The sequence below is a fragment of the Chanos chanos genome, chromosome 10 (assembly GCF_902362185.1).
Source record: "Chanos chanos chromosome 10, fChaCha1.1, whole genome shotgun sequence".
NCBI classification, from domain to species: domain Eukaryota; kingdom Metazoa; phylum Chordata; class Actinopteri; order Gonorynchiformes; family Chanidae; genus Chanos; species Chanos chanos.
Window position 1 is genome coordinate 1,272,501 of NC_044504.1, and position 18,021 is coordinate 1,290,521.

General features: G+C 45.4%; 1 protein-coding gene across 2 annotated transcripts in view; it reads right to left on the reverse strand.

Annotated features, from left to right (window-relative positions):
- The window catches only part of chn1 (chimerin 1), a 37,953-nt gene that overhangs the window by 9,123 nt on the left and 10,809 nt on the right, over positions 1 to 18,021 (reverse strand). The window contains exons 4-8 of one of the 2 annotated variants that reach the window (XM_030786513.1): positions 17,087 to 17,118; positions 16,859 to 16,972; positions 12,985 to 13,270; positions 2,750 to 2,827; positions 986 to 1,070 (exon numbers count right to left, since the gene is read on the reverse strand). In XM_030786513.1, coding sequence (XP_030642373.1) covers positions 986 to 1,070; positions 2,750 to 2,827; positions 12,985 to 13,270; positions 16,859 to 16,972; positions 17,087 to 17,118 — 595 coding nt within the window. The remainder of the gene's footprint in view (positions 1 to 985; positions 1,071 to 2,749; positions 2,828 to 12,984; positions 13,271 to 16,858; positions 16,973 to 17,086; positions 17,119 to 18,021) is intronic. The other variant, XM_030786514.1, reaches the window with a different exon arrangement.

Genomic DNA, 18,021 nt, shown 5'->3' on the forward strand with positions numbered 1-18,021 from the left:
TATGTGTGTATATGTGTGTGTGTGTGTGTGTGTCTCACTGTCAGTGTGTATATGTGTGTATATGTGTGTATATGTGTGTGTGTGTGTGTGTGTGTGTGTCTCACTGTCAGTGTGTATATGTGTGTATATGTGTGTGTGTGTGTGTGTGTGTGTCTCACTGTCAGTGTGTATATGTGTGTGTGTGTGTGTGTGTCTGTGTGTGTGTGTGTGTGTGTCTCACTGTCAGTGTGCATATGTGTGTGTGTGTGTGTGTGTGTGTCTCACTGTCAGTGTGTATATGTGTGTGTGTGTGTGTCTCACTGTCAGTGTGTATGTGTGTGTGTGTGTGTGTCTCACTGTCAGTGTGTATATGTGTGTGTGTGTGTCTCACTGTCAGTGTGTATATGTGTGTGTGTGTCTCACTGTCAGTGTGTATGTGTGTGTGTGTGTGTGTGTCTCACTGTCAGTGTGTATGTGTGTGTGTGTGTGTGTGTCTCACTGTCAGTGTGTATATGTGTGTGTGTCTCACTGTCAGTGTGTATATGTGTGTCTCACTGTCAGTGTGTATATGTGTGTGTGTGTGTGTCTCACTGTCAGTGTGTATGTGTGTGTGTGTGTGTGTACTTGTTTTTGCTAACGTAGGAGAACATCTGACAGAAAGAACATTATTCTCCTGGAGACATCTTGCCAAACTGGGATCAAAATCATCCCCACCAGTAAAAACACTGCATAGATGTTTTTTCTTAAACAAAGGATGTTGGGTGTATGATGGGTGAAATTCAAAGTATGAAAGCATTTCTTGTTCAGGGTTAGGGTTTGAGTCAGGTTCATTTTTACTTAAACTTATAGTATATACTTACTTATTTACGTATAATGGAAGTCACTGGTACTTGTCCAGCATATGAGGTGTACATGAGAGAGTTTGTTTGTATGAATGTGTGTGTGTGTGTGTGTGTGTGTGTGTTCGTGTGTGTGTGTGTGTGTGTGTGCGTGTGTGTGTTTGTACCTGCACATTTGACTCCCTGAGCGATAAGTCCCCACATAAAATTGGCACAGTATTCACACCAGTGAGGTCCTCGGAATGTGTGCACCTGAGGAACAGAAAAAAAAAAGTTAAAAACAAAAAAAAAACCAAAACAAAAACAACACCTTTAAATTCCTTTTAATTTATTTGCTGTTTATGTCCTCCCTCCCACAGTCTCAAGCCTCCTTCCCAAAACCAGCCCATGCCCACCAGACAGAGCCAGGGATTAGACCTGCCCCGGAGACGAGGGCCACAGCAGCCATGTCAAATCTGATTGGGTGACTAATCCACTCTAACAGTTAATGAACAGAGGAGAGAGAGAGAGAGAGAGAGAGAGGAGGGAGAGGGAGAGAGAGAGGGAGGGAGAGAGAGAGAGAGGGAGAGAGAGAGAGAGAGAGAGAAATATAGAGAGAGTCAGGCTGGGGTAAGAAAGTTGGCCATAACATTAAGGAGACAGAGAGAGATGGAGGGAACAAACAGGCCAATCCATTCCACCAGGTAACAGCTCAGCCAATGAGCTAATAGCTCAACCAATCAGGTTTCAGCTCAGCCAATCAGAGCTAATGGAACACTCTAGGGACCAAGCGATCCTGGCGTTGCCTGATATATATATGTATTTGTTTTGTTTTGGGTTTTTTTTCGCTGGATGGCTGATTGACCACTGCTCTTTAGAGAGCAGTAAAGGGCACGGGGATATTTTAGATAAATTCACAGGGGATTGCGATAGGTAAAGAACTAACTCCACTGATATACACAGGACAACTTCAAATCTACAGCCACCATGACAAACTTACTAGACCAAATTGCTCTCTCAAAACCAAAAACTGGAGGGGCTTTATTTGGTTGTGAGAGGGTTTCAGCCCAGAGAAACCTCAAACCATTACCTGTGTCTTTAGAGGGTTACAGAGCAAATATCACTGAACTGCCACTTGACCTTATCTCTTGATCAATATCACAATGTCTCCCGTTATTAGGACAAAATCACTCTATTATTATCATATTATTTTTTTATATGTTAATATTAATAATGTTATCCTGTTTGGCTGAATACCGTTAAAGGAACTAAACCGTGGTAATGTATAGAACAGACACTGTTCCCAAACCCTCTCTCTGTGATATACGGCACTGTCTGACTCAGCCACACTGTCTGCCCAGCACGCCGACACAGAGAGAGGAGTCTTTTACAGAAAGAGAGGAGAGAGGAGAAAGAACGAAGGGAGCGCGTCTCTTAGGTGCCTCTGCTCCCCACAGGGGAGGCGGTCATTAGAGATGCCTCCAGAGGCCAAACGGGGATGTTCTCCCTGCCTGCTCCTCTTCCCTCCTCACAGGAGTCTGCTCGCTCCTAAGCTCTCCATCTGCCGCCTCCAACCGTCAACAGCAAAAGCTCTCTCTCCGTCTCTCTTTCTCTCCACACACACACACACACACACACACATGCTCACTCTCTCTTGCTCTCTCTCTCAAGTACACACACGCACGTTTTTTGAAAAAAGCTCGGACAAGAGCCCAACGACCCCCGCTCCCCTACAACCCCAGCTGAATACAGCTATGGCAACCGCTTCCGTGGAAACAATACACCGCCAGGGGAGGCACATTTGAATCATCTTCACAGAATTTGCATGGTGAGCTCATTCACAGGGTAACATTTACAGACCTCAGATCTTACCCTTAAAATCTACGACTTTTTTGTATGAAGGCAATATTTTTGGATAAAAGAGAGATTTTTGGAGAAAAAGAAAAGCTTACCTTGAAATTGTGCACTTTCTCGTACTTGGGAGCGCGGTCGGTCTCTTTGAGGGTCGCTCTGCGCACCAGCGACGTAAGCTGTGAATAGGCAAAGAGTTTGAGAGGCTGCCAGAAAGTGGCCGGAGGTTTCTGTGGCCCCATCCTCACCCCTAGAGCTGCAGCTAGTATCTCCTGCTGGTTGTTCTCCTGTTTGGACTTGTGCACCAGAGTCTTGTCTCCTTTACGGAGCAGGTAAGACTCCCGCGAAGGCATTCTGACAAACGACAAACGACACAGAGACCGCGTTGCGCAGTGGCCGGGGGCTGGAGACAAGACGACAGTGGAAGAGTTTCAGAGAAAGAGAAAGAGAATAAAACGAACCCAGCGCCGTCTCTCAGCGTTCTCCCGCTAAACTCGCCGAGCCCCGCATCTCCCCAGCCTGCCGAGAATGAGCCGAACACAAATAAAAGACCAAAACTCAGAGTCTCAACCCCTCCTCTCTCTCTCTCTCTCCCTCCAACTACAACAGCAGAGAAAAACAAAACATCGCTTCCAAATCAAGTCCTGAACTCGAGTGAAATAAAGGAGAGGCGGTCCTGAGTGATCACAGACGAGCGCGCGCGCGTGTGTGTGTGTGTGTGTGTGTAGACCCTTCTCTACGCATCTACACGCTGATGAAATGTGTGTGTGCATGTGTGTGTGTTATAATCCTCTCCTCCCTGTGCAGAGCTGATACCCTCCCCTGGAACACTGACAGCATGCTGTGTCTCTGAGAGAGAGAGAGAGAGAGAGAGAGAGAGACAGAGAGAGAGAGAGGGAGAGAGAGAGAGAGGGAGAGAGAGAGAGACAGAGAGAGAGAGAGGGAGAGAGAGAGAGACAGAGCAGTGTGGGGGAGGGCCCAGCAGTAGTCACACTGGATTACACAGCTCAAATCGACCAATCAGAGGAGGGCTGGCTTTATCACAGCCATCTCCGCATCCCCACAACCCCCCTCTCTGTGAAGCGTGTAGGCAGGAGCGCAGGCAGGAGCGTGGGACGCCAATGACCAGCCAATGAGTCACAGAAGGTCCTCTGGCTGTCATGCTAACAGTGCTCCAAGCTGCTTTCTCTACAGCACCACGCAATCAAAGGACAGAGCCTTTTCAACAAAGCCTGAAACAGCCACACGGCACCGAAGACGCTTATTCAGAGTTTCACTGGTATGAAAGATTTTCAATTAAAAAAAAAAAAAAAAACCTCTCAAAAAAAAACGCTTAAAAAAATTCCTGGCAAAGACACCAGTCCCCATACATTTCACAAAGGGAAAAAACCACATTCAGGTCAGATCATTGTGTGGAGCTGAATTCACTTCAGAACAGAGCTTGCTTTTGCATTCTGACTTCAAACACAAACCCAAATCAAAGCCACATGCTAATGAGCTAAGAGCCCCCCCTGACCCAGATAAAACACCTCCCTCAACACCGACACCTAACTCAACATCAACCCTTCGCCACTTGCTCTTATTCTACATATACAATATATCTGTTCGAACGTACGAACAAATATACGAATGAGTACATGAATTTGTTCATATATTTGACGCTATTCCAGTCCAGTAAAAACAATTTGTGCTCATATATTTCATGAATAGAGAAGGGAGTCAGTGGAAACTGAAGAGTGGAGATGAATGCGTCAGAGGGGAATTGTCTACAGTTCGACACAGTGAAGTGGCTTTGTCCTGGTGTGTCACTGAAATATCTACGCAGACGTATAAGTGTTTAGAGCTTTACATCAGACGGCAGTGAGGCAATGTGTGGGCTCCTATAAACACACACACACACACACACACACACACACACACACACACACACACACACAGAGCACTGGAACTGAGGCAAAAGCCACCTACACAAGAACTAAACAAACACACTTAAAGCCCTGACGTTCTCCAACGTCTCCTAGACTCTTTTCAGCTCATCTGGACGAGATGTCTTTCCGTCTGAGCAGAAAAGAGCACAGAGCCAGAACTCCACTCCACTCAGCCGTTCAGTCGCTCTGTAAACGACCACAGCAGGACAACTGCTCTGATGTACCCTAATAACTGACGACGTACGGAGTCATATACGTCAAAGCCCGAAGAGGGAAAATGTGTAACAGATCAAGGGGTTTTGGGAAGGGGCCAGCCGGGAGACGCTTCTTTAACACGCACCGCAAGACTCTCCACAATCAATGAGAAACGAGCTTCATTCGCCCGGCCAGGGGCCACAACCCAACCAGAGATCAGAGCGCGTCTCCAGACTGACGGGGAAAATGACAGCGGTTTCAAATTGGTTTGACTGGGGCGGACGGACAGATGAAAGGTGTGGTGCAGAGGAGGCTCGGGGTTCCAGACGCCACCCCGTGTGACGGGAGATCAGAGCGGAGCCTTTGTAGTCGGGCAGCGTGAGACTGTCAGCACTGGTCCCAGTTTAACGCTGGTATCTGCTGCTCTGGTCCTGAGCCCACGCCTCGCTCTCGCCACGCGGCCGCCTCTGAACAGGCCCTGTTAATTGACACTGATCAATTGGCTCGGGTTTGAAATCGGATGGAAAGAAAGCGCTAAGCTGACAGTGTCTCCGAGAAAAACAGGAGAAAAAAAATTAAAAATATGTTGGCCATTCCCTCTGGCCTTCTGAACACAAATATAATATTTACCTGGGCTTTCTCAACACAAAGCCAATACACACCTGGGTTTCTGAACACAAAGCCAATACATACCTGGGTTTCTCAACACAAAGCTAATATTTACCTAGGTTTCTGAACACAAAGCTAATATTTATCTGGGTTTCTCAACACAAAGCCAATATTTACCTGGGTTTCTCAACACAAAGCTAATATTTACCAGGGTTTCTGAACACAAAGCTAATATTTACCAGGGTTTCTCAACACAAAGCTAATATTTAACTGGGTTTCTCAACACAAAGCAAATATTTACCAGGGTTTCTGAACAAAAAGCTAATATTTATCTGGGTTTCTCAACACAAAGCTAATATTTACCTAGGTTTCTGAACACAAAGCTAATATTTATCTGGGTTTCTCAACACAAAGCCAATATTTACCTGGGTTTCTCAACACAAAGCTAATATTTAACTGGGTTTCTCAACACAAAGCTAATATTTACCAGGGTTTCTGAACAAAAAGCTAATATTTATCTGGGTTTCTCAACACAAAGCTAATATTTACCTGGGTTTCTCAACACAAAGCCAATACACACCTGGGTTTCTCAACACAAAGCTAATATTTACCTAGGTTTCTGAACAAAAAGCTAATCTTTATCTGGGTTTCTGAAAACAACGCTAATATTTACCTGGGTTTCTCAACACAAACATAAATAGTAGTAGTGGAGGAGTGTTGGAATCTGACCAGACCTCTGAGCGGCTGTATGTATTTGCTCCTAATCATCTGAGTCAGTCATTTCTATGAACTTGGTCACTACTCATCTCTGCCTGCTCTGAGAGACACTGAACACATTACATAGCCCCAGGGTCACTGAACACACACAGTTATGTGAATCTAACTTCCAAACCAAACCAAGCACACCTCAATGCTGTGTTTTAATGCTAAATAAAGCTTATAAAATGACCACAATTTACACAGTCTCTCTGTTATTCAGAATGAAAATGCTCTCTATAATGTATAGGAAAAAAAACAGACAGTACAAATTGTCCTGTAATTTGCAGTAAGCTTCAGTGCGTGACTAAAATGTTTCCTATAATTGCAGAGAGAAGGTGAGACCATCTTAGCCTGAGTGGGCTGAAATGGTACGATTATATAAGGACCACTGCAGTGCATCGTTGACCCAGCATCACCAGGAGAGATCCATTAAACCGGCAGGAAGTCCGCTCTGCATAGAGCGGTCCAGCCTGATGACACACGGTTCCACCGCACGACATGACCGTAGAGCAGGAGCTGCATTACGACAGGTAGTCATCACCTGAACGATCAGAGCACGAGAAATGCCAAAAAAAAAAAAAAAAAAAAAGCGAAAAAGCTAAAACATCACAATCAAAATGAGCGCGCGGCTGGGGCCCACACACCCACACTGTTTAAGATGGTGACGCGAAGGCTTTTCTCTGCAGGGCCAACGCTAATGCAACGCCAGGCCGTTACGTAATATTACATAACTGTAAAATCATGCATAATCACACAGAATCACAGAACTGAGGAGAAATGGACCGGAACATTCAGAACTATGGGACATCGATATTAACAAAGCCCACGCCTGAATCTGGGTCACTCAATCCTGTACATCTTCATCACCCTCATCCTCATCTTCATCTCCTCTAGCCTCTGCTAAGCTCTGCTCTCTGGGGAAGCGTGATCCTCAGGGAGAGAAAGCCATGCCCACGGAGAGAGCAGGGCTGGGAGAACGCGGTACACGGTACTGTGGATGCCTTCTTCATACACACTCGACCCAGGCTGGAGCTTACGTAAGACACTCGGGGAAAAGAATGCGAAAAAGAGACAGACAGAGAGAAAGAGCTGTTCTCCTGTCTGTTTCACACCATTTCTGAACCTTCAGTAACACAACGCTGACCTCTTTACTGATCCAAATGTCAATAAAAATAAAAACAAAACAAACAAAAACAAAAACAAAAGAGGAAGCTGATCTAAATGTCTGTACACACACGCACACACACACACACTCACACTCACACTCAACCCTTTTAGAGAACATAGCCCGTTTCTCAGAGAAGGCTGGGGAACTGCGGAGGAAAGGCCAGCTGAGGTAGAGAGGGTGGGAGATGGTGCAGAACCATCCAAACTGAACTCTCTTATCTGCACAGAGATCATTAAATACTGTCTGTCTGATCTCGCTTAGAGCGAGAAAGAGAATCAAACTAAACACACACACACACGTGCGTGTATGTGTGAGGCAGAGCAAGAAAGCACACTAATACAGTCTACTTTACGCCAAGCATACACATCCTGCTGACTGCTCCACAGTTACACACTCCCTTTACCAGGCTGTGTCCTATAGTCCTGTACTATCCCTTTCCCAGGCTGCGTCCTACAGTCCTGTACTATCCCTTTACCAGGCTGTGTCCTACAGTCCTGTACTATCCCTTTCCCAGGCTGCGTCCTACAGTCCTGTACTATCCCTTTCCCAGGCTGTGTCCTACAGTCCTGTACTATCCCTTTACCAGGCTGTGTCCTACAGTCCTGTACTATCCCTTTCCCAGGCTGCGTCCTACAGTCCTGTACTGTGTGTTTCCCAGGCTGTGTCCTACAGCCCTGTACTGTGTGTTTCCCAGGCTGTGACCCGTCACCTGTGCTCTGTAACACACCGTCTATGACCAACCCGTCACCTGTGCTCTGTAACAGACCGTCCACGACCAACCCGTCACCTGTGCTCTGTAACAGACCGTCCACGACCAACCCGTCACCTGTGCTCTGTAACAGACCGTCCACGACCAACCCGTCACCTGTGCTCTGTAACAGACCGTCCACGACCAACCCGTCACCTGTGCTCTGTAACAGACCGTCCACGACCAACCCGTCACCTGTGCTCTGTAACAGACCGTCAAACACACTGCCTAAAACACACTGGGTTTCTCAGGGCAGTCAAACACACTGCCTAAAACACACTGGGTTTCTCAGGGCAGTCAAACACACTGCCTAAAACACACTGGGTTTCTCAGGGCAGGCAAACACACTGCCTAAAACACACTGGGTTTCTCAGGTCAGTCACACACACTGCCTAAAACACACTGGGTTTCACACTTGTTGCAGTAAGAAGGGAAACGGGCCTACTGGACAGTTCTACCAAATATAAAACTAACACAAGTTAAGAAATCCCTTTAGCAGTGAAGTGTGTTAGACGATCTGTCTTTTAAACCTTCAAAACATGATTCAAAACATCAAAACACCATTCAAAGCACCGAAACACAATTCAAAACACGAACGTTTACTGAAGTGTTACCAAAAATGGCCTTTAAAACCTACGGGACGTAATATATTTGTTTTCATGATTTAATAATGTTTTTTTTCTCTTCTTCAGCTTGCATGCACAGGGCATGAGTGACATGTTCACAAGAGACATGAGGCATGCAGGTGATACTGTGTGTACGTGCTTGTGCTTGTTACGCGTGTGTGAGTGTGTGTGTGTGTGTGTGTGTGTCTGTGGCATATGTCTTGGTAGTGTTCTCATGGGGAGAAAACTTGCATTTCTTCCACAGTGTTCTGGTGTTAATTTTGCTTAGCTGACCGGAGCCCAGTGCTCTCCGGGGAAAGATGAGGGTTGGAAGAGAGAGAGAGAGAGTGAGAGAGAGAGAAAGAGAGAGAGAATACATGCTTTACAGCTTCCAGTATTTGACCCAAACAGCTCATCTCTGTACACAGCTGCCGATGACATTACACATCTGATAAACAAAACATTCGAGTGCACTTACATTAAAAAATAACACAGTGACGTCAACCTACATCAGCTTCCTCTCTGGTAACTCAGATCGCACGAATGACTGTGCAAGCCCCGTCTCCACGGAGACCGGCCGCTGCCTCGACACACATCTCCCACACTTACATAAGTTTCATTTCAAAGCTCATATAGAGGTGAGGTTAGCATGCGCTTCCAGTGTGACACGTAACACCTGCTTTTTTTCACTCATAAAAACAAAAGAACACTGTTCGGGGAGGAGCGTGCTATATTAAAACATTTTATTTATAGTGTTTATTTACCAAAGGAATGTACCACGCACTACGTCACAGTAACTGACTACGCCGGACTCACCGTCATATCCTCTGAGCGTCTCTGCGCCCAGCAATTCAAGTATTCAGGTTAAACAGGGGGGGGGGGGGTGGGGGGGGGGGGGGGGGGAGAGGTTACTTGCTCCCAGAGATTGCTGATCTTCAGCGTGCCCTGGCCTTAAGGAACATCAGAGCCAGACAGGACTGAAATCCGAAAACCGGGCCATGCGCCCACAGAGCACTCCGTCATGTCACCTCCGCTTTCCCTCAAACGGCCTCTAATGAGCCCTCCGGCTCCCGCCGTAGCAGCTGTACCACGGCAACGCGCACGTCAACGCCAAGGGAGAAAACCTGTCATATCCACGGCCACATAAAACCTTAATCACAAAACCTACGCATTGTGCATTATAAATTAATATGAACATGGTTATAGCGGTAAACTATGGTCATACAAGGCCGCATAAAACCTTAATCACAGAACCTACTCAATGTGCTTTATAAATTCAATATGAACATGGTTATAGCGGTAAACTATGGTCATACAAGGCCACATAAAACCTTAATCACAGAACCTACTCAATGTGCTTTATAAATTCAATATGAACATGGTTATAGCGGTAAACTATGGTCGTAGACTGAGTGAGTGGTCACTGAGCGCTGCGGTTCCTGGGCCATGAATTTCATCGGAAACCTCAGAAGTCTCGTCAGAGAAGAGCTCCGCGTCAGTGGAAAATCAGTCGTGTTTGTTCATATGATCGAGTCTATTCAGAGCGCTTGTGCGCGGTGTGCATTCACGCTAACAGCATAGTTATACAATAGTTACACAACGCTGACTGAACAGAGGAGGCTGTGTCAGATTGACACTGAACTCACTGAAGACAGTTATGCAGTAGAATCCAAACCAAGAGTCTGTCCACCAAACCATTCTTTCCGTAATCTTATAGACAAGGCTAAACTGTTCGGGTCTATTTTCCCATCCAAACAAGCAGACCTGAGAGAATGACAGAATGCGAGTTATGCGGCTGAAACATCTTTCCAGGAAACGAGAACTATGTCTAATCCGAATGAATAAATAGACCGCATCGACACACAAACACTGACCTCAGCGCTCGTGATTTCCCCCGCAGAAAAATTTTACCTCGCGGCGAATGCCGCGCGATCGGGCACACGCCCAGAGCCGTGGGGGGAGATGATAACGCATGTGTCATATGATTACAAGGTTTTGCCACAGAAGTATGTGAAGGGGTACGACAGAGACGTCCCCAAAACCAAGGCTGAGAAAAGCGGTGGATTCCAGTCTCACAACTGAAAAAGAAAACTCGTGTGTAAATTTCGAGAGAGTTCACGTAGTCCCCTAAAACCTCGCGATTATCCTCGCTAAACCAAAGCTACCCTTTTCAGCTAACCTAGTCCATCATATATACCACGGAAAACACTCACCAAACATATCGTCTGGCCTACACACACAAACAGCGACAGTGGATAACTTTAAAATGCCACAAAATTTCGGATAAGAGACATCTCGGAGGACATCAAACTAAAAATGTCTCGTTAAGCTACTCTTCAGCGTTAAGAATAAATTAACAAACAAGAGTTGCCGATACATAACCCAACACACCCTACAACCTGCGCTACTGCCAAGTTTTAGCGATCACTTGGTGTACCAAAAAAAAAAAAAAAAAAGAGAGAGAAATTTTGTCACTATTATGGAACTGTCACTATTTTGTCACTGTAAAACATATAAATCATCCTGAATAACTTTAAGATCCCTAAGAATACAGAAGTGCTTTTAATTGTTTGTTGGATGATGATACATGTCATTTAAACAACTAAAAAAACAAAACACCATCCTACTGGAGAAGGAAAAAAGAAAATAAAACCAAAAAGCTCAGACTCTGTTGCTCTGAGAGAAACAACATCTCCGGATTCCACTGAAAAAAACAAACAAAAAACAAAAAAAAACCGCCTCAACTTCCCTGACCTCTAATGAATGTCATGAGCGCACTCTTGGTGAGATACAGTTGAATTGCGTTTGCGTGTCTCATTATGAGCCGGCCCCGTTGTTTGAAAAGTGTTCATTTTTCCAGTATGACCAGAGTGATGTGAGAGAGGTTGCAGTCAAGCGTGTAACCTGAAGAGGGCAGGGGGCTCTTCATTTTCGTCTGTCAACCTAATCTCATGATACTGGGTTTTAAAGAACATGTTTACATTCTGATCCAGTCATGCTGACGCTGAGCAAACCGACAAAGACGTCACTTACAGAGAAACACTAATCACTCCCTGTGTGAACACTCCGCGTTCTCCGGAAACCCAGAAACACACCCGACCCTGAAAACTATATATTTAAAAGAAAGCAAAAGAAAAAAAAAAGGGGGGGGGGGGGTTGGTAAATCAGATTTGTTCTTTTTGGAGAGTAAACCACATAAAGTCCCGAATCATTTGTATTAGAAAACAGGTTAACTATTCCACTAGAGTCAGGAGAATCTGCCCAGACATACACGAGCGCGTGTGCTGTTCTGTTATTTTATAAAAAACAATCTCAATTAATCAAACTGTTTTGGTCTCGGCACAAACGCAGGCACTTTAAAATCCATCATTTCTGTTCATTTCAGCTGAAGGCTTTAATGATTGGTTGCTTTGCATAATTAAGGAGTGTTTAAAACACAGATGATTCCGTCTGTACATGCCTGATGAACTGTCGTGATTAATGCATTGTCTTACAGGAACACAGAGAGCAGCTGCTGATCCTTAATCAGAGTCCTACAGAGAATTCAGCTCCTCTTTACAGACCGGGGGGGGGGGGGGGAGGGGGGGGGGTACCAACTGACCACATTTACCGTGGGACACAACAATCCGTTGGTAACGACCCTTTTTCAACATCCGAACTGAGAGTCCACATGTCCCTACAAACGCTGATGACTTGTGAAAAAGCGAAAAGGAGCGAGGGGGAAAACGTGATGCAGGGGCTCTTCACGTCCGTTCTACCAGCCTGGTCAGCGACACGCTTCTTCCCGTTCCATAGGTGTGATGACACGGCTGTGGGAAAATCAGAACGTTCTAAATATAAAGCCCGGCCCGGAGAGGAGAAGACACGAACTCCTGCCCAACCGTGGCAAACATGAACGCTGCTGTCGTCAACAGACACAAAGGAATCCTTCAGAAAGCAGGTTACCACACAAACGAACGCCCGAGGCATAAACAAAATACATCACTTCCGCAGACACAATGTACACTTTCGGCTCAGACACGGTGAAACAGACGAGCGAAACCAAGACACCCTTAAATTCCCTGCTATTTATAACTAAAACAGAAATCTCACCACTGCCTTTTACACTAGCTTTAGTTTGGCCAAAGAATTTTAATGTAAAAGCACACTTTACAATAACTACATTTAATTAAAGAAGAACATTTCAGAAGCTGCTTTAACGATCTCATAACTGGTCAACAGAAGTATTTTTGAAGGTCCAACCAACTATCCTGTCTCAGAGATCAGAGTCAGTAAGTTCTGGCAAGGGGGGGGACCACAGGTTTTGAGATACAGAGACACTCACCCTCTCCTCCAGTCCGCCCTCCTCCCCCGGTGGCCCCCGGTCCGGCACATCCTCTCTGACGGGGAGGTGCTTCTTCAGCGTGGGCTCCCGGTTGAGGGTGGTGTAGCCTACATGCTCGTAGATGGGGTTGATGGTCATCTTGGCGATGTACTCGGCCGCTTTGGTTTCGATGTAGAGCGTGATCAGGCCGTCCGTCACAAGATCGTGAATGGACTCAAACCGCTTCTCCCCCACAAAATGCTTCCCGTCATAATACAGCCGGAAGTTTCTGGTCTGGTTTCCAAACCTGCCTCAGGGGAGACACAGACAGTGACAGAGACAGAGAGAGAGAGAGAGAGAGAGAGAGAGAGAGAGAGGGATAAGGGAATAAACAAGAGAGAGTGGTGGAATTGAGATCTTTGAGACTCGATTAAGAGAGCAAAATGAAGGCTCTGGAGTAGGACGTGTAGAGGGGGAGCAGCACCTCCACTGAATTCTCTCTGCTTTACATAGGGACTGGCCCAGATGAGAAGTAACTTAGCCTCTCTGGACAGACCTTGTGGCTCTCTCTCCTCCTCGGGCCACACTGGGACATGTCACACCCTGCTGCTACACATGTAGTTTAGTTATGGTAGAAACAACAGGCTGTATCTGTAATCGGACTGCACCCAGTGTCACGAGGGGGCTTTGCTCTCTAAGTTGTATTTTTTGCCCCCCTCCTCCCAGTTTAAGTTTTATGTACCCTATATTGTTTTACTATTTAAAAAGATTTGCCCCCCCTCCCATTTTTAACTGCCCCCCTCAGCCACCTCATCGGGGCGCCGGGCCTGAATAGGACCTGATGCATTCTGGGTCTTACACACAAGCTCTCTCTCAGCAACAGTTTCCAGGGAAACAACTACTCCTGCAAACTACCGAGAGGGAATGACTGCTAACAACAGACTGTAAAATCAATGAAAAGATAAGACAAGTGAATATAACTTATCTTTTAGACAGATGATTGAATGTTTAAATAAAAACAGTATGATCACATAAGAGGTCTTGTTAAGAGTCTATTAAAAAACTGTTACGGATGATAAATCCAAAATTTCTGACCACAGTTCATGCAGGTTTGACTCTAAGTCAGATTCTCTGTAGAGTTACTGTGATTGGTCAAATAAATATTGACGCAAATATGGCGCCTCAACATTTCCTGTTTGTTCTCTATGGTTCTGAACCGAAGCTAAATGGTTCCAAACCCAAATCACTTGTGAATAGTCAGTGTTGTCATGCAGCGCTGAGAGACTAGGCCCTCAAACACGATGTCGTGTGAAGCCTGGTTTGGACAGTTACGGAGCCGTCTTATCTCGCCAGCGTGAGTCATACTGTCCTGCTGTCCACGAGGAAAAAGAGGAGCAGGACAATCCTGGGAGTCTGTTTCTCAGGGTGTGCTCAGCATTTTAACGAGAAAACTCACAGTCTCTTACATAAAAACCGCCACAGTTTAGGACCAGAGGACCGGGAAATCTCCTGACATCTTAAGTGAATTATATTTCAGTCCACGAGTCTAGGGTCAAAGGTTACGCAGATACCGCACAGCAGGCTGTCGTTCTGTTTTTAGCATGTGGACTGAGAGTTAACAAAAGACTTCTTGTTGAAACAATGATTTATCTGAGAAAACAGAGCAGATAAAATAAATAAATAAATACAAACATACATAAATAGATAAGTGTGTGTGGGTGGCTGGGTGGGGTGGGGGTGGGGGGCAGAAACAGAGCCAGGAGAAAGAGAGATGAAGGGACGAGTAAACAGAGGGAGCAAAACAAAAACAAGAGAAGTGGATAGGATATGACTGTGCTTTGGTTTGACGTGGGGTTTGAAACAGTGGATCGGTCACTGTGAGGTCTGACAGCGAGGTTTGACGGTGCTTTAACAGAGTGGATCGGTCACTGTGAGGTTTGACGGTGAGGTATGATGGTGCTTTGCAGAGTGGATCGGTTACTGTGAGGTTTTTAGGCAGCTTTCAAACCCTGATCACAGTGTGTGTCACAAACCCTCCCCCAGCCGTCACTAACGCAGCATTTAAAACAGTCACCCAGGCCTAACCAAACCCAAACAAGCCTTACCCAAACCCAAGCAAAGCATCCCTCTGCTTAATCCCCTTTAATACCCCCAGACAAACTTTGCCATATTTAGCACAGAAACAGACTGTCACGAAGAGCTAACACCCAAACAGAGCAAATTATACTAAATGGCTAATAATATGACCAAATGAAAAAGATAATCCCCAGTTTAAGATGTCTCTCTAAATCCACTTAGGAGATTTCTTATCTGTGAAAAGGAGCCTGAGCACAACACACTGGAAAGACACTGTGAATGAATATGGTTTTTATTCTTTAAAACTGTCCAACTGGATCAGTCTGAGTTTACAAAGAGCACTCTACCTCTATAAACCTTCACACTGACTGGACAGATTTGAGAAACTCTTTACCTTGGACTGATTGTAAATGTAGAAGTTAAGAGAACACATTTCTTGCATTCTGCCACTACATTAATACATTTGTGCTGAGAGTCCTGCATGAAAGTAATTACCTGATCAAGTATCACTTCACCTGGAGTGTGTGTGTGTGTGTGTGTGTGTGTGTGTGTGTGAGTTTGTGAGTGTGTGAGTGTGTGTGTGTGTGTGTGTGTGAGTGTGTGTGAGTGTGAGTGTGTGTGTTTGTATGTGTGCTTGTGTGTGTGTGTGTGTTTGTATGTGTGCATGTGTTTGTGTTTGCGTGTGTTTGTGAGTGTGTGTGTTTGTGAGTGCGTGTGTGTGTGAGTGCGTGTGTTTGTGAGTGTGTGTGTGTGAGAGTGTTTGTGAGTGTGTGTGTTTGTGAGTGTGTGTGTGTGTGAGTGCGTGTGTTTGTGAGTGTGTGTGTGTTTGTGAGTGTGTGTGTTTGTGAGTGTGTGTGTGCATGAGTGTGTGTGTTTGTATGTGTGCATGTGTTTGTGTTTGTGTGTGTGGTGATATGAGTATGATCTAAAGATCCTAGAGATGTTTCATGGGTCAAGGCTCTTGTTTATTACTTGTCTGGAAACGCTAACCAGTGTGAATGTAAGTGTAACCAGTGTGAATGTAAGTGTAACCAGTGTGAATATAAGCATCCTGGACGTCAGAGAGTGATAAACCACAGGGGGCACTGAAAGTTTCAGTTCTCATGCTACTCTCGCTCCACTCGTGAGCTCCTCATTAGCTCCTTCATTAGCTGCATCGGGGAGAATTTTAAAAAGTGCCATGAGTGTTGATAAAGAGGATTGGGACCCGATGCTATACAGCTAACACTGTTTAGAACCATGGAGGCAACAAACCATGGAGGCTACGCCGTAGGAAATTAGCATCGTAAGGACCGTAAGGCCAAGGTGTACCGTGACATTAGCACTACTGACCATAAGGCTAAAGTGTTCAGTGATGTTAGTAACTGACCGTAAGACTAAAGTGTTTAGTGATGTTAGTTACTGACCGTAAGGCTAAAGTGTACAGTGATGTTAGTTACTGACCGTAAGGCTAAAGTGCATAGTGATGTTAGTTACTAACTCTAGGCTAAAGTGTACAGCGACGTTATTTTCTAACCGTAAGGCTAAAGTGTACAGTAGTGTTAGTTACTGACCGTAAGACTAAAGTGTACTGTGATGTTAGTGTTACTGACTGCAAGGCTAAAGTGTATGGTAATGTTAGCATTACTGACCGTAAGGCAGTCAGTAATGTTAAAGTGTATAGCAATGTTAGCATTACTGACCATAAAGCTAAACTGTATAGTAATGTTAGCAGCGTTACTGACCATAAAGCTAAAGTGTATAGTAATGTTAACGTTATTGACCTTATGGTTAAAGTATATAGTAATGTGTATAGTATAGTAATGTTAGCATTACTGACCGTAAGGCTAAAGTGTAGGTCCCCGGTTGCCGTTGGCTTTCTCTGATGAGGTAACTTCCCTCAGCAACACTCAGCAACTGATCAGCCTCTTCTCTAGAGATCATCCCATGGTACCTTTGAGCAGAGAATGGATCAGAAAGCATTTAAAGCATACAAAGGATAACAATGAAATACTATCACTGCATGGAGTTAACAGACCGGTCATGTGCTGGCGCTAATGAAACTCACTCTCGTCCATAGTACTTGGGCCTGTTCTCCACCTGAGAGAGAGGGAGAGAGAGAGAGAGGGAGAGAGAGAATTAACTACATAATGTACTAAGTATTTTCATACGTTCCTGCAGAAAGAACCTATTTACAATCTTGGAACAAAAAAAAAATCCTCTTTTCAGTGCTATGCACTTTGTCAGTGTCACCTCCTAGTCATTGTCTCATTCTGCCCAGAGCCTGAGGAGGCCAAGTAAGGGAGGTCATACAGAAGGGTGAGAGATGTGAGGAGGAGGGAGAGAGGGGTAAATGGGTTGGACCACTGCATGACGGCAACGGAAAACAAAAACACGCTAGTCCTTGTGTTTAACCTTGAGGAAGGGGACGGACTGATTATCATTAAAGCCCTGTGAATAGAGAGCACTGCCGGATTTAAAATAAATTAATAAATAAACAAACCCATCAAGTGATTCTCGTATTGGAGGGGTTGGGGGGGGGGGGGGGGGGGTGCTGCTCCCTTTGCATCCACAACACAGCCATCCCCCCCTCCCTTAACACACATCCATAGCACAGCAGAAATAATAAGAATGTAGAATGTGTGTGCGTGTGTGTCTCTGTGTGTGTCTCTGTGTGTGTGTGTGTGTGTGTCTCTGTGTGTGTGTGTGTGTGTGTATGTGTGTGCGCACGCGTGTGTGTGTGTGCACGCGTGTGTGTGTGTGTGTGTTGGGTTGACTGCCTTTTCACACAGTCTCTCTACAGTTACCTTGGGAATATCAAGGCTCAGAAACACAATAACAAAACCTGTGTCACATGGGTCTACAGACAAACGCGGTCCCGTCAGGATTTGTTAGAACCAGAAACGATATGAGATCTTTGATAGCGTGAACGACTGCGTTTCATATCACACTGAAAAACGAAACAAAGGGGGGGGGGGGGGAGTAAAAAGCCACGCCTCATTA